This window comes from Carcharodon carcharias, chromosome 30 (genome assembly GCF_017639515.1).
Source record: "Carcharodon carcharias isolate sCarCar2 chromosome 30, sCarCar2.pri, whole genome shotgun sequence".
In the NCBI taxonomy this organism is placed as follows: domain Eukaryota; kingdom Metazoa; phylum Chordata; class Chondrichthyes; order Lamniformes; family Lamnidae; genus Carcharodon; species Carcharodon carcharias.
The window spans coordinates 29,621,796-29,638,052 of NC_054496.1; the positions used below are offsets into that span (position 1 = coordinate 29,621,796).

The 16,257-nt window shown below is 44.7% G+C and overlaps 1 protein-coding gene across 4 annotated transcripts in view; it reads right to left on the bottom strand.

The window, feature by feature from the left end:
• The window catches only part of pnpla6 (patatin-like phospholipase domain containing 6), a 187,504-nt gene that overhangs the window by 64,576 nt on the left and 106,671 nt on the right, over nucleotides 1–16,257 (bottom strand). For all 4 annotated transcript variants that reach the window (XM_041176990.1, XM_041176991.1, XM_041176994.1 and 1 more), the window contains 6 exons: nucleotides 14,558–14,689; nucleotides 10,839–10,962; nucleotides 9,647–9,760; nucleotides 6,421–6,496; nucleotides 5,002–5,148; nucleotides 560–623 (listed from right to left, as the gene is read on the bottom strand). In XM_041176990.1, coding sequence (XP_041032924.1) covers nucleotides 560–623; nucleotides 5,002–5,148; nucleotides 6,421–6,496; nucleotides 9,647–9,760; nucleotides 10,839–10,962; nucleotides 14,558–14,689 — 657 coding nt within the window. The remainder of the gene's footprint in view (nucleotides 1–559; nucleotides 624–5,001; nucleotides 5,149–6,420; nucleotides 6,497–9,646; nucleotides 9,761–10,838; nucleotides 10,963–14,557; nucleotides 14,690–16,257) is intronic.

The following is a 16,257-nucleotide window of genomic DNA, read 5'->3' on the forward strand; positions in this document are numbered from 1 at the left end:
ACGGAGTGCAACGAAGGTTCATCAGACTGATTCCTGGGATGGCAGGATTGTCGAATGAGGCCTGTATTCACTGGAGTTTAGAAGAATGAGAGGGGATCTCATTGAAACATATAAAATTCTGACAGGGATGGATAGACTGGATGCAGAGATGATATTTCCTCTGGGGGTGGGGGTGGGGGGTGGGGGGGGGCGGTGGAGAGAGTAGGTGTCTAGAACAAGGGGGTCACAGTCTCAGGATATGGGGTAGACCATTCAGGACTGAGATAAGGAGAAACCTCTTCACTCAGAGGGTGGTGAACCTATGGAATTCTCTATCACAGAGGCTGTGGAGGCCAAGTCACTGAATATATTAAGAAGGAAATGGAGTTCTAGACGCTAAAGGTGTCGAGGGGTACAGGGAGAGTGCAGGAGTACGGTGTTGAGATAGAGGATCAGCCATTATCATATTGAATGGTGCAGCAGACTCAAGGGGCCGAATGCTCCTATTTTCCATGTTTCTATTCATTAAGATTTTATTGTACAGTGCTACAATATATAAATTCTAATACAGCACTCTTACCTGTCCAGTGCTGATGCACCCAGGCGTTGCCTAATAATATCACTGGTCATCAGCAGTGTTGGGCCTGTCAGGTTACAAAGACAACAATTCAGATTTATTGTTATTGTCAATGTGCACATTAACTCTTGAGGATAAATAGTCAAAGCAATTAGCTGGTCAGACATTACATCAATGGATGGTAGAGAGTTACTTCCTGGAATTCAAATATTCCCTGATCACCAATCCCCTCCTTGCTTCCAGCAGCATAGCTGAATCCTGATCCCAACCAGTTTAATTGCCTTGCAAGTGTTATTGCAGCCAAGCAAAGCAAATCAGAGAAGTTCCAGCTTCACTCCGAGGTCTGTGCAGAGTTAGCTGACCGGGCACCATTGGAGCCTCAACACCGCAAGATTAGAGAGAAGAAAACTGGCTAGAATTCCACTCCTGACAGCAATGACCTCTTGTACATGGGCACTGGGTGAAGACAGGTGGGACACAACTGTGATGCCCCATGCAGTGCAATAACCTGCTGGCACTGCACCGTCACACAGTACCAGTCATTACTCAACTAAGGATCTAAAAGGAAACTGGCACCAAGGGGATGGCACTCCAGGAAGGAGTCAACACTGAGAAAGATCAGTGAGGGGCAGTGAAAAAGAACACAGAAAGAAAGAAAAACTTGGGAAAAAATACTTGGCTTAAGATTTCAATGGGTTGTAGATAAATTAAAATCAATGCAGAAGTATTTGAATCAGAGGACATTTGATGGCTCGTTCAAGAATTCCACCCAAATAGGAGGCAGATTATTGCCTGGGTTTTTAATTCCAATATTATTGTAAAGTGACTGGCCGGGAAGTGGCTTTGTGCATTACAACTCATTTGCGATTGGAATTGGTGGTAAAGAAATTATCAAGCTTTCTGCTTTCTACTTGCTGTTTGGATCTCAAGGGTTGGTTTATCTGTGGTGGATACAAAAAATTCATCCCTAGGAAGAAGAAGCATACTAAAGGGAGGACAAGGCAACCATGGCTGACAAGGGAAGTCAGGGACAGCATAAAAGCTAAAAAGAAAGCATACAATGCGGCGAAGAGCAGTGGGAAACCAGGGGATTGGGAAGCCTACAAAGATCAACAGAGGACAACTAAAAAAGAAATAAGGAGGGAGAAGATTAAATATGAGGGTAAACTAGCCAGTAATATAAAAGAAGATTGCAAGAGTTTTTTTTTTAGATATATAAAGGGTAAGAGCAGGCCAAAGTGGGCATTTGGAGAAATTGTAGTGGGGAACAAAGAAATGGCGGAGAAACTGAATAGGTACTTTGCGTCAGTCTTCACAGTGGAAGACACGAGTAACATCCCCAAAGTTCAAGAGAGTTGGGGGGGGCAGGGGTGAGTTTGGTGCTAGGAAAGGAGAAGGTGCTAGGAAAACTGAAAGGTCTGAAGGTGGATAAATCACCTGGACCAGATGGATTACACCCCAGAGTTCTGAAGGAGATAGCTGAAGAGATAGTGGAGGCGTTAGTGGTGATCTTTCAGGAATCACTGGAGTCAGGGAGGGTCCCAGAGGACTGGAAAATTGCTAATGTAACCCCCCTGTTTAAGAAGGGAGTGAGGCAAAAGACAGGAAATTACAGGCCGATTAGCCTGACCTCGGTCGTTGCTAAGATTTTAGAGTCCATTATTAAGGATGAGATTTCAGAATACTTGGAAGTGCATGGTAAAATCGGGCAAAGTCAGCATGGTTTCATCAAGGGGAGGTCATGCCTGACAAAACTGTTAGAATTCTTTGAGGAGATAACGAGTGGGTTAGACAAAGGAGAGCCAATGTATGTTATTTACTTGGACTTCCAGAAGGCCTTTGACAAGGTGCCGCACAGGAGCCTGCTCAGTAAGATAAGAGCCCATGGTGTTAGGGGCAAGGTACTAGCATGGATAGAAGATTGGCTGTCTGGCAGGAGGCAGAGAGTGGGGATAAGGGGGTCCTTCTCAGGATGGCGGTCGGTGACTAGTGCAGTTCCGCAGGGGTCAGTGTTGGGACCACAACTTTTCACTTTATACATTAATGATCTAGATGAAGGAACTGAGGGCATCCTGGCTAAGTTTGCAGATGATACAAAGATAGGTGGAGGGACAAGTAGTATTGAGGAGGCGGGGAGGCTGCAGAAGGATTTGGATGGGTTAGGAGAATGGGCAAAGAAGTGGCAAATGGAATACAACGTGGGGATGTATGAGGTCATGCACATTTGTAGGAATAATTGAGGCATAGACTATTTTCTAAATGGGGAGAGAATTCAGAAATCTGGAGTACAAACGGACTTGGAAGTCCTAGTCCAGGATTCTCTTAAGGTTAACTTGCAGGTTGAGTTGGTAGTTAGGAAGGCAAGTGCAATGTTGGCATTTATTTCGAGAGGACTAGAATATAAAAGCAGGGATGTGCTGCTGAGGCTTTATAAGGCTCTGGTCAGACCACATTTAGAATATTGTGAGCAATTTTGGGCCCCGTATCTCAGGAAGGATGTGCTGGCCCTGGAGAGGGTCCAGAGGAGGTTCACGAGAACGATCCCAAGAATGAAAGGCTTGTTCCAGTGAAGCCCAATGCAAACTGGAGGAACAACACCTCATCTTCCGACTAGGCACTTTACAGCCATCCGGACTGAATATTGAATTCAACAACTTTAGGTCGTGAGCTCCCTCCCCCATCCCCACCCCCTTTCTGTTTCCCCCTTCCTTTGCTCTTTTTTTTCCAATAAATTATATAGATTTTCCTTTTCCCACCTATTTCCATTATTAAAAAGAAAAAAAAATATATTTATTTATTTATTTTTTTACATCTTTTATGCTCTCCCCACCCCCACTAGAGCTATACCTTGAGTGCCCTACCATCCATTCTTAATTAGCACATTTATTTAGATAATATCACCAAGTTTAACTTTAACACCTATGTGTTCTTTTGTATTATTGTTGTTGACATCTTTTGATGATCTGCTTCTATCACTGCTTGTTTGTCCCTACAACCACACCCCCACTCCACCTCTCTCTCTCTCTCTCCGCCCCCCACACACACACACCTTAAACCAGCTTATATTTCAACTCTTTCTTGGACTCGAACTCAAGTTCTGTCGAAGGGTCATGAGGACTCGAAACGTCAACTCTTTTCTTCTCCGTCGATGCTGCCAGACCTGCTGAGTTTTTCCAGGTAATTCTGTTTTTGTTTTTGTAATGAAAGGCTTAACATATGAGGAACGTTTGAGGACTCTGGGTCTATACTCGATGGAGTTTAGAAGGATGAGGGGGGATCTGATTGAAACTTACAGAATACTGAAAGGCTTGGATAGAGTGGACGTGAGGAAGATGTTCCCATTAGTAGGAGAGACTAGCACCCGAGGTCACAGCCTCAGAATAAAGGGAAGACCTTTTAGAACAGAGATGAGGAGAAACTTCTTTAGCCAGAGAGTGGTGAATCTATGGAATTCATTGCCACAGAAGGCTGTGGAGGCCAGGTCATTGAGTGTATTTAAGACTGAGATAGATAGGTTCTTGATTGATAAGGGGATCAAAGGTTATGGGGAGAAGGTGGGAGGATGGGGTTGAGAAATTTATCAGCCATGATTGAATGGCAGAGCAGACTTGATGGGCCGAATGGCCTAATTTCTACTCCTGGGTCTTATGGTTTTATTACAGCTCCATTTCTCTCCATGCAAGCCCTAGAATCCCAGGGGCTAATGAACAACCAGGCTCCCAAGTGCACTGTGCTCCAGCAGCTCCTTAACCAGCGAAGCAGAGTTGCTTGATGGCTCCCCCTCGCTTACACACTGCATCTCTGCACAATCGTTCAACGGAGCGGTCGGGGACTGAAAGCCCTCAGTGGTCAGAGAATGATCACCTTGCCACGCTGAAGGCACTCGTTTCTATGTTTCTGTTTTAGAAAGCTAGAGCAGGTTCACTGAAACCAAGGTTAAACCTGAACTGATCATTAGTTTAATTCATAATGTCCCAGAGGGAGGCGATGGCATAGTGGAAATGTCACTGGACTAGTGACCCAGGGGCCCAGGGTAATGCCCTGGGGACTTTGGTTCAAATCCCACCTGGGCAGCTGCTGGAATGTAAATTCATTCAATAAATCTGGGATTGAAAGCTGATCTGAGTAATAGTGACCGTGGTTCACTAATGTCCTTTAGGAAATCTGCAACCCTTACCCATTCTGGCTCCATTTGACTCCAGACCTACAGCAATGTGGTTGACTCTTAACTGCCTCTTAAATGCAAGTCACTCAGTTCAAGGGCAATTTGGGATGGACAACAAATCCAGTGAATGAATAAATAATAAAAAAAACATTCCTCAAAGGTGCACTGTCTTATTGTTGGCAGTATTCTGAGATCAATGTGCAGATTAAATCCAAAGCCTTTTTTAAGTGACATAGGGTCATATTTCACAGGCTAGGTAACCTGGGACTCCCCCACTAACCAATAGCATTGAGTGCATGTGTCAGTTCCATGGTGAAGGCAGCAATCGGCACCTCGTCGCAGACGGGAAGCACAGCCACAGTGGAAAGGTTACTGGTTGGGTTTGTTACGTCGGCGCTGCTAGCTGTTGACAGTCCAATACCAGTGCCTGAAAAGAATTGAGACAAGCAAAAGCTAGCTCATTATGTCATCTTTAAGTTACATCAGTACAGAGTGTGAAATAAACATATGGGGGTCTCCTCAGCCCAGATGGGATGTGCTGTGGCAGCACGCTATCTGCTACAAACACAGCAACACCACTCCGGCTGTTACCTCTTCACAACAGGAATGAAACCTCATCCCACTTACACCCTCACGTGCTTCCTGAAAATCTTTTGAGTCACAATTCAGCCCCCACCATCACGATGCTGTTAGGTGAGAGAAACCTCGGTCTTAAAACAAACAGAGCAATGTATTGTAGTAAAATAAGAGTGAGCGTCTTAGGTGTTGATAGCACTACTCTAGTAAGTACAAAGGGAAGATATGGGCAAAAACTGCTCCCTGTTCAGGGGGAGCTGTGCTTTAATTAACCTGTCCATTTAAGACTTCGAAGTCTAACAGGAACAGAGCAGAAATCTTATCAGCAGCCTACAGAGCTATTCACAGTGGAGATGGAGATTAATTCATGGGATGTGGGAGTCGCTGGCAAGGAGAGCATTTTTTGCCAAGCCAACTGTCCTCAAGAACATGGTGGTGAGCCGCCTTCTTGAACCACTGCAGTCTATATGGTGTAGTCACAGTGCTGTTAGGGAGGGAGTTCCAGGATTTTGACCCAGCAACAGTGAAGGATTGGCAATTCCAAGTTCCAAGTCAGGATGCTGTGACTTGGAGGGGAACTTGCAACTAGTGGTGTTCCCTTGCATCTGCTGCCCTTGTCCTTCTATGTGGTAGAGGTTGTAGGTTTGGAAGGAGGTTACTACACCCATTGATGGAATTTTCACAGTCTCTCGTGGCTCCCCAACCTCTATTCCATACAGAGGACAATATTATTCAAGAGTCCCAAGGCACAACTTCATAAAGGCCTCACAATCATTTGCTCTCAATTGGCTGTTGCCATTCCACATCTTGTTTTAGCAAGATGAAAGTTGCAGGTTCAAAGAGAGTTCAGGCGGGCAGAGGGCATTGTGAGGTAACAAAATATTGTACGGCAAAAGTACAAACACTTTCCACCTCCAACCTCACCGCGCTCTGGATAGCCACGCACCAGCTGATTAGTGTCAGGTAAACCTGCCGGCTCTCGGTAGAGCTCAGGCTGACATACTGCACCAGTTCTTATGTTTCAAGGAGGTTGCTGAGATGGGAAAGGAGTCAAAGGAAACCCATTTGGACACAAGTATTTTAAGTTCAAATTAATTCGGAATGCTTTGGCTAAGTGCCTTACCCGGAAATGTCCCGTGTACTTGCTGCAGGTTACCCAGGATCTTCTGACCCAGTAGATGAATCAACCGAGTTACCACCTACAATTCAGAAATAGTTTAACAAAATGATGAAAGCATTAGCCATATAAAGATCTTCAGAATTCTGGAAACCAGAGTTGCTTGAACCCTAAACTCTCCCTATGGTACAGTTTATGTGATCCAGCTACTCCCTATCCATAAACATTGCAACAGCATCTTCTGTAATGGCTTTCAATCCCTGCTCTGAAGCATCATCTCCAGTGTCTTTCAGGGATCCACCTTTTGCCCCTTCCTCTTTCTCATCTAGCTGCTATCCCTCAGTGACATCCCCTGAAGACATGGGATTAAGTTTCCACAAAATACCCAGCTTTACCACCTGATCACCTCTCTTGGCCATTCCACTGATATATGCACTGTGTGCCCAACACAGTCCTGAATGAGGTGACCTGTTCAACATAACATATCTTATCTCTCACAAAGAGCTTCAGAGTTTCATCTCTACTTCTTCCTTCTCCACTCTGACTCCAGCCCCTCTGCCTCATGCATCTCTTTGCCACCTCCAGTCTGGACTATTCCAACATTCTCCTTGGTAGCCTCCCAGCCTTCACAAACTCCAGGTTGTCTAAAATCCTGCTGTACGTACACAGCTCCACAATAAGTCCCTCACCCAACACCCCTATCTCTCACTGATCTACCCTTTCCCACACAATCCCATCTAACATCTGACATTTTAAATTCTTGTTCTCATCTTTAAATCCCTCCATAGTCTTGCCCTGCCCCATTGCTGCAAGCTCTTTTAGACCTACATCCCCTGCACTCCTGGCACTGGGACAGGTGATGGGTCAAAGGAGTAGGTTTAAGGAGTGTCTTAAAGGAGGGGAGAAAGAGGTAAGAGAAAGAGATGGATAGGGAGGAAATTCCAGAGCTTAGGGTGTATTTGGCTGAAGGTACAGCTACCAACGGTGGGCTGAAGGAAGACAGAGATGCACAGGGGAACAGATTTGGAGCAACATAATGACTTTGAAGAATTACACAGAGAATTGGAGGAGGTTGCAGAAATAGGGAGCAGCAAGGCCATAGAGACAAAAGGGGGATTTTGAATTTGAGGGACTGGTGTACTTGCAGCCAATACATGTCTGCGAGCACTGGGGTGGTGGGTGAATGGACATATAGAGACATGGATCTACTTGGCTGTGGTAATTGATTCCCAAGCTAGACATGTTGTATTAAAACTGAGTTATTGCTAGATTAATAGGTTTGGCACCTCAAAGCCACCTCAAACCCCAAAAAGACCCTATATATCTCTTCCCCACCCAAAGATGGTTGTCATTAGACTACTGAAAAATTGTACTCCCTTACTATCTGAATAGCAGGTGTCAGTATCTCCTCATGAGCAACATTTTGAATAACATAATTCACCATAAAGTGTGAATGCATCACTACCATCTTCCTGAACGTGGCAAGATAAAGACCAACCACAAACAATGGTCCCACTGGTAGGGACTCAAGGTTTCTAGCAGCCTTTCTGCAACCCAATCATACTGGGTACCAGCCCCGGGATATATAAGTATATGTTCTGATACTTAGCCCCTAGGTAATATCTTCCAGCAACTACTGTCCTAAATCTCTAAGTTTCCTCACCAAGCATATGATAAACACTTCATGTGGTCAGAAGGACCCAATACTTGACAGCAAGGTGTACAGTTCACCATAGATGCTCAGGGAGTTCACCTCCAATGCTGAGCACCAAATTTATTAATTACTAATAATTTATTCCAAGTGCTCAAAGGTATCGCAAAGAAGCTTGCTTCCTGTGAGGAGGATTTCCCCTTCAAGCAGCATACAGGACTCCTGCTTCCCGAAGGATGTTTCTGCTTTTTGCCAAGAACTCAACTTACATCTTGGGCCGTGATCTCGCAAATGGACTGAAAAATACCACGGACCTATGAAACACGTATGTGGCTAACTGGGCATAACAGTGAATTCCATTGGGACTTAGCTGTCATTGAAAAGTAATGAGAAACCATAGCGCCCTTCAATCTATCTGCAGGCCCAGGGCTGCAAATATAAATCAGCATTTAAGACAGGCATCCCGAGTATCAACAAGTTTGAGGTCTCGAATTTTGAAAAGCAATATTAGTGCACATGTAGGAACACACAGAATTAGGAGGAGTAGGCTATTTGGCCCCTCAAGCCTACTCCATCATTAGATAATATCATGGCTGATCTGATTGTGGTTTCAACTCCACTTTTCTGTCTGCCCCACATAATCCTCAACTCCCTTATCTATCAGAAATCTGTCCAACTCAGCCTTGAATACATCCAATGACCCAGTCTCCACTGCTTTCCGAGGGAAGAGAACTCCACAGGCTAACGGCCCCCTGAGAGAAAAGCTTTCTCCTCATCTCTGTCTTAAAAGGGAGGCCTCTTATTTTTAAACTGTATCCCCTAGTTGAAGTGACCCCTCCACCCATATATCTTCAGTTACCCAACCGATCATGATAGGGGCTTGAGCACACTAGATGAGTCCAGCAGTACAGTATCACCCATTAAACTGGAGCAGCCTTCAGGAATGAAGGAGACAGATAATCTGATGCCATCCTTTATGAGACCATCAACATATCAGAAACATCAGGATGGGTTTTGGTGGTAAGCTTTACTCCTTTTTGAAGGTCTCCCACTTAACCTTGTGACCTGGCAGCTGAAGTACGTTCCCCAGTGAAGTGGGTATGCACTCCCACACATTCATTAAGGCTGCAGGAGGAACAAGGTTAAAACAGAAACTGATGAAAACAACGTAATGGCTTTCCCGGCAACCTTATGCGATGTTCTCTTGAGTAGCGTGAAATCTATTTCTTTCCAATTGCGCCAAGGGTCTGAAAAATATTCAAGCGCTAGGACAACCCAAAGAACGCAGTCACTGGCATTAGCCAGATACCCTGGTAGCTTCTGTTCTCACTGGTAAGGAAACAAAGCAGCAACCTGCCTTCAATTCCTCGGTGGTGGAACGGGTGAGGCAACCGCTCTCTGATGTTCTGTGCCATTGTGCCTAGATTTCTAATTAACTCTCCATTTCAAAGAGCTACGCACACAGCTGAGACAAGAGGATATTTGGAACTCTCCTAAAAGGAGCGAGATGGTCAGCAGCTTGATGTACTTTGAAGTAACATGTGCTCTACAAAGAAAGCCAGTCTGAATTTTGACACCCACCTGAGGATACCTTCTCTTGATATTGTTCAGTGTTCCCTCAGGTAACTTGGCCAGTTCAGAGTCGCGAACTGCATGCATTGTGGTGGCTCGGGGCTGGCGCGTTAGGGCTTCAACCTGAAATGAAAAAAAAAGCAGCTTAGCTGTGAAATGATTTTTAAATTCCAAACAGATGGAAAACCCTTTGATCCATTCAGGTTAGTCTCAACACAATTGCAATACCTTGTGCATCATAACAGACGCACTTCACACCCAACGCAATAACCAGGCGAGCTCACTGGGATTTATTTAGTCTTAGTAAAGTACATGAAATGTGATTACCATAGTGCATAACCAGTTTCTTCAAAATGGTTTGCAAAACTTTTATCCAGTAGCACAGGAGAAGTAAAACTATTTACATTTCCATTAGTTAGTCCATCAAACCTCGGCACTTCTGGCTGAAGATTGCTGCAAATGCTTCTGCCTTTTCTTTTGCACTGGTGTGCTGGGCTCCTCCATCATTGAGGATGAGGATATTTGTGGAGCCTTCTCCTGCAGTTTAATTGTCCACCACCATTCACGACTGGATGTGGCAGGACTGCAGAGCTTAGATCTGATCCGTCGTTTGTGGGCTCACTTAGCTTTGCTCTAAGTAAAAGGCCATTTGCTTCCCAAAGGATTGATGTGCTGCACATCAAATTCATATCTGATGCAGCCTCGTTTCTTGCATGAATAGCATACAGTGCTTCAACTCTTTCAGTAAATTTATATCTGGGAGACAACTGGGCTTCCCTTCACTGGTCAGAGTCAACATGGGGGGACAGGGCATTGAAGCAGAATCCTCGCTTTTGCAACCTCTTGAATTGGGAGTATTTTCACTACACTCTGATTGCTGCTCTCATTTGTCCCACTGTGTGGGCTTGGTGTGCACATGCAGAGCCCAAGAAGTGAATGGGGTGGGAGGAAGATGACAAGAGTCATGGTGGAGGCTTCCCATCAGCTCACTGTTCAACCAGGGACGCTAAGAAGTGAATGATAATTTCGCACGATTGACAGGTTTAGGAAATCCTAATCCGCTCAACCATTTTAGCAGAGAGAGGCTACCTGACTGCTGCCTTTATGACTCCTATATTGATTTAGCACCCCACCTCCCCTACCCCCCCAGCAAACCAGAACACAGGCAATCCTTTTGTAGGGTGGGAAGAGAACTAATTACCACTCCAATCAGGTCTCCACGTCCATATTCTCCCACCAGTTCTTTCTTGCCATTGGCCTTTCGGATTACAGATCGCAGCCGCCCATTTAGGACGATATAGGTGCAGTCTGATCGGTCTGCCTGCCTGTAAATTAAAGCAGAGGTGTCATAGAGAATCAGCCTGCCATGGATTTCAAAAGCAACTGCTCTGCCTTGACCTGGAATGCGCGCTGGTTATTGTTCAGATTCATATCCCACTTGTGGTAGGATAACTTCTCAGAAGATACAGTTACAGCACATCTGGTTAAGTTACGCTGCGGACGCCACACTGATACTCCTCGCCAACAACTTCTGCTCTCTGCTTTTGCAGATGGAGGGGCCATTTCTTTCATATCAGTGGTTCTCAAATTGAGGTCGACGGCCCCATGGGGGTCATTCAGGCTTTGTAGGGAGTCCGTGAAACAACTTGAGCAGGACCCACTGCTGCGGCTAAGCCCATCTCGAATATGCTGCTGAAAATAATTTTGCTTCTCTGCACCTGGAACAAAGTTGTGATCCCGCGTACCGCCAGTGCCCCGATGGCAAAAATGCCGCATACCAGGCAGTGTGCCAGCGACATTCCAGCACACGCAGGCTGGTAAACAGCAAAGGAGGGTGGTGATAAACTGTGAAACACTCAGGGGCTGTGCAGTGAGTAGGTAGGGCAGTGGAGTATTACACAGGAACAGTGCTAGTGTTCTCACCGAGCCTAATCCCACTCCAGATAACAGCAAGGTGTGGTGATGTATTGAACAGGAATGTTGATGAATCAGTAGGACCACCTTTCAGCCGAGGGGAAGGTTCACCTCATCAATATAGTAGAATAAAAGCAAAATATTGTGGATGCTGGAAATCTGAAACAAAAACAAAAATAGCTGGAAAATCTCAGCAGGTCTGACAGCATCTGCAGACAGGAACACAGTTAACATTTCAAGTCCGTCAGTTCTGAAGAAGAGTCATCTGGACTAGGAAGTTAACTGTGTTCCTGTCCACAGAAGCTGTCAGACCTGCTGAGTTTTTCCAGCTATTTTTGTTTCATCTCATCAATGTTCACTCTGCTGGATGGTGCTGACAAAAGTGTGTGCATGTCCCTTTAGCAGCACACTGATGAAATTTACATTCAGGATGCAAATGTGCAAGGGATTTATAACCAAATTTAGATGGTGGGGATTGGAGTGCGGCAGGTGTGGGGGAGGAGGAATCCATCATTACTAACTTATTTGGAAAGGCATCCTCAATCAAGAATGTTTGAGAACCACTGTTTTAAATCACTAGCTGGCCCACAAGAATGAATGAAATCGACATACACGTTATGGAGCAGTCACTATGGTATCTAAATTCAGGTGGGCACTGATGGCTGAGGGGGTGGGGGGAGGTGAGAGCAGGGGAATGAAAAACTGAAGGACACACAATCAGATCTGATCCCTACAGAGGTATTGAGAAAATAAACACTCTTAACAAATTTGGGGTATTAAGTAGGAAAATGGCATTTGATGTCAGAGACTGAGAGGATACAGAGCTCTCACAAAGGAGAGCAAGCTGCAAACTTAGTGCCAGGGAGGAGAGGAGAGAAAGGTTTTTAAATATAATTATTTGACATGATGTTTCCTGTACGTTTGGTGGTATCAGTTCCATAGATTCTAATGATCCTTAGACGTTATCTGTATCAGTCTACAGAATATGCAAACTTATTGGTGGCCTTGTACTAGACTTGCATGAAGAGCACCAGCTACTGCAACACTTGAGAAGAATCAATGTATTCTTTATCATTTTTAATCCAATTGCTAAGACTTTTAGTTGCTTCACAATCTGTAGTGCGAATTGAGAAGGTACATGCCTTGCTAGAGGCGTACAAGGGTGGGAGATAGGGGTGTAACGCTGACATCCTCGTTCTCTAATCTGCTTTATGTATTGACATTGTGTGTGCAAGGACCACAACGTTGCTCAATGCATATAACATATATATGAAATAAAAACCTATGTCTCCATGAATGCAGGGAGCCTTCCTGCTTGGCAACCAATTATGTTGACAAACCAAAACAAGGAAGCAAACATGACATTTAACCAATGGAGGTCTGGGGGAGATATTGCCACTTGTACACTGACCAAGGATGCTGCTAATCGAGTATGTTAATCTGGCCGTGATGTGGCACAGGGAAGGTCACGCTCTAACCTCCCAGCAACACTGCAATAAACCCAAGAAACAGGCAGTCCTAAAACTGCAATTACCGCATTCCCCATTGCTGCGATCCTGCCTTCAGCCAACAGTCACTGTGGGGGAGTCCAAAACTAGGGGCCATTAATATAAGAAGGGCACTAATAAATCTATTGGGGAATTTAGGTGAAACTTCTTTGTCCAGAGAGCGGTTAGAAAGTGGAACTAGTTCACATATGGAATGGCTGAGGCAAACAGCACAGGTGCATTTAAGGAGAAGCTGGACAAGTACATGAGGGAGAAGAGAACGGAAGGATATGGTGGTAGGGTTAGATGAAGTAGGGTGGGCCGAGGCTCAGGTGGAAGATTAACTACTTGAATGGGATAGGTGGGCTGAATGGCCTGTTTCTGTGCTGTAAGTTCTATGGGACAGATTCTGCTGTAGAAGGGCACCTAGCACGTTCAGCTTTCAGGCAGATATGCCACTGGACCAGTTTGCTCAAAATCTTTAACCCATTAAGCTGTTGAGCTGATAATGTTGCAGCAAGCGACATCTGGGATATGAGTTAACAGGTTATCTATCCCCTTAACCAAACAGACTGATGGATTGAGAAATAATCAGTGCGAGTACTGCAAAAGATGTGTAAATTAGAGTGGGTGAAATCAATGCCAAGTCAAGTACAGAAAGAGAAAGAGAGAAAAAGAAACATTGGATTAAGAGACAGAAAGGGAAAGTTAAAATCCATTTAAAAAATAATAGTTTGGTAATAAACAATTTGAGTATTGCTGAAAAAGAGACACACTGTTAAAGCTTTTTGTCTTGCACTCATCAGGACAGATTCACAAGATATTACCAACAGTAAAGGGGAACAACAATTTATACAACGTGAGTGCTGATTGGTTGGCAAGTGGACTCTGATTGGTGGAGGCGTTGCCATGGAGAAGGCAGCAAGGAACAGTAAACTGTTTCTTGTTCGTCATTACTGTTGGTAATTTCTTGCAAGCTGTCCTAATGAGTGCAAAGACAAAAAGCTTTGATGGCACGCCTCTTATTGCAGCAATATCCATTTGAAAAAAAATACATTTGACAATTTTAAAAGCTCAAGTTAATACCTGAAGGAATGAGGTTTTGAGAGTTAATTTTCAGTGCCAGTTTAGCACTGAATAACCCATCATGTTATTAGAAGGGTACTTATGCTTGCAATAACAAGTCTTATTTTGCTGTGGGGAGTTTAGTTCATATCGATCGCACAAAATCAGCAACTTACTCTTATTCAATATGAGCACGACAGAGAGTTTGCATTTTCATGAACCTAATGGATAGGATCTGGGCAGCAATGTACAGATTTTTGACTTTAACCCTAATCTGCCCGGCACTCGAAGTAGCTGTAGCGCCTGCCCATAAATAAGGGCGAGTGCCATTTGTTATTTTGACAGAAAAGTCTAGCCCCATGGAATTCTATGTAAAAGATATGCACCAAAGCAAGGCACTGCAGCTTTGCAGGGAGTTCGAGATAGTGCATCCAAATTATTGCTGCTGCCTTACCTGTACAGGGCGCGGCCTGCTTCCACAGCCATCCAGTCGATCGCAAAATCCATTTGGCGTACAAATGGGGACATTCTTACAGCCACAGTGTGTGCAGCACTGAGCACCACATTGGGCTGTTCTCGCATTATTCTGTAAAACAAACACACGGTAAAAATCAGGCACTGCGCTACTCTTACTACTAGTAACGCTCAGTTACCCCAGCTTATTGGATTGAACAGTAACGCTGCCCAGAATCCACGGCAGTGTGCCTCATCTCTGGACACTTATCACACTGACATAATGTGGCTTCTAAACTGAACGCAAAATTACAGGTAGATGTGAATACAGTGCGTTTCATCAAGCTGCAGATCACTAAAATGACAAATCCGCCCCATGAACTCATGAACGATGGATGCACTATCAAGGGGTTTAAAGAAAGTGTTAAAGGATATTCAATTAGGTGGAAATGCACAAGAAACCTGAGTGAGGCAAATGGAGAATTTGGGGGTGTCAGGTAGGGAGAGAGGGTTGTTGAGCTGCAGGAGGATAAAAAGAGAGAGAGGTAAGGAGAAAGGACATGAAGGAAATTGCACAAAGGTGGAGAATTTTAAACCTGAGGCCCGGGCGAGTCAATGAGGAAGGGGTGATGGATAATCAGGGCCCAGGTGAGAGGGGCTTCTTCACGTATCCTCGATGACCTGTAACGTTTCTCACCATTCTGAACTTAATATACCGTCACTCAGTAGCAAATATGGCAATACGTCCCAAACGTTTTAATGATGAGACCCCATTTTAATGCCTCAAGACTTCATGTGACCCCCAGAGTGAAAATTTGAAGGATGAGAGAAGTTGGGAGGCTTCAGTTGTTGAGCGAGGAGAGGGGAGGAGCCTCAGCGGTTAGATGGGGCATTAGTAGTTGACATGGTGGTGGGGTGGGTGGGGGGTGGGGGGGGCGGGGAATGTGATAAAGGAGTTGAGCATTGTTTTGGGGGGGGGTGGGGGAGTTGACGAAATAGTAGCGTTTCTCCAAAAGAAAACAAACACCTACCTATTCAAAGCCTCTTTCTGCGGCAATTGGGCCACAGAGAGCAGTCTATTAGGCCACACCCATCAAAAAAAGCAAGCATTAAAAGGGACCTTGTAGCTGTCAGAAATCAATCTGCACTCCACAGCAGCCATTGCTGTCTTGGAGATCACGACCCTGCTTGGGGAGGGGAAGGGGGTGGGGGGTGGGGGGGGGGGTGTGGGTTTGCGACCCATAGTTTGAGAATCCCTGGATTATTATTTGATGAGCTTTCACTCGCGACTGCATCACAACTATTTACGCTCTCTACGTGCTTGAAGAGATTAAGAACTCAGAGGCTATGATGTTTGAACTGTTCTCCCTTCGGGTGCTGAAGGGTACAATGGGTATTTTAACAAGGCACGAGAATGAGGGCAGAGAAGAGGAGAGAGGGAACATATAGATATACCAGAGGGGGAATGGGTAAAATAACCCGCAAACTGCGAAATAGAAAACATTTGGGGATATAATAGATGGTGAAAAATGTAGATATATATTTTTATATGTATAAAATAGGGCAACAGTTACACAAAAGGGTGGGAAATGTCTCCATTTAAATCCTAATTTAGAAACTATTGCCATCAGCAGCATATTTTAGCGATAACCAGCGTGTAACGGGACTAAGACCTCATATTCAATATTTTTATATGTATAT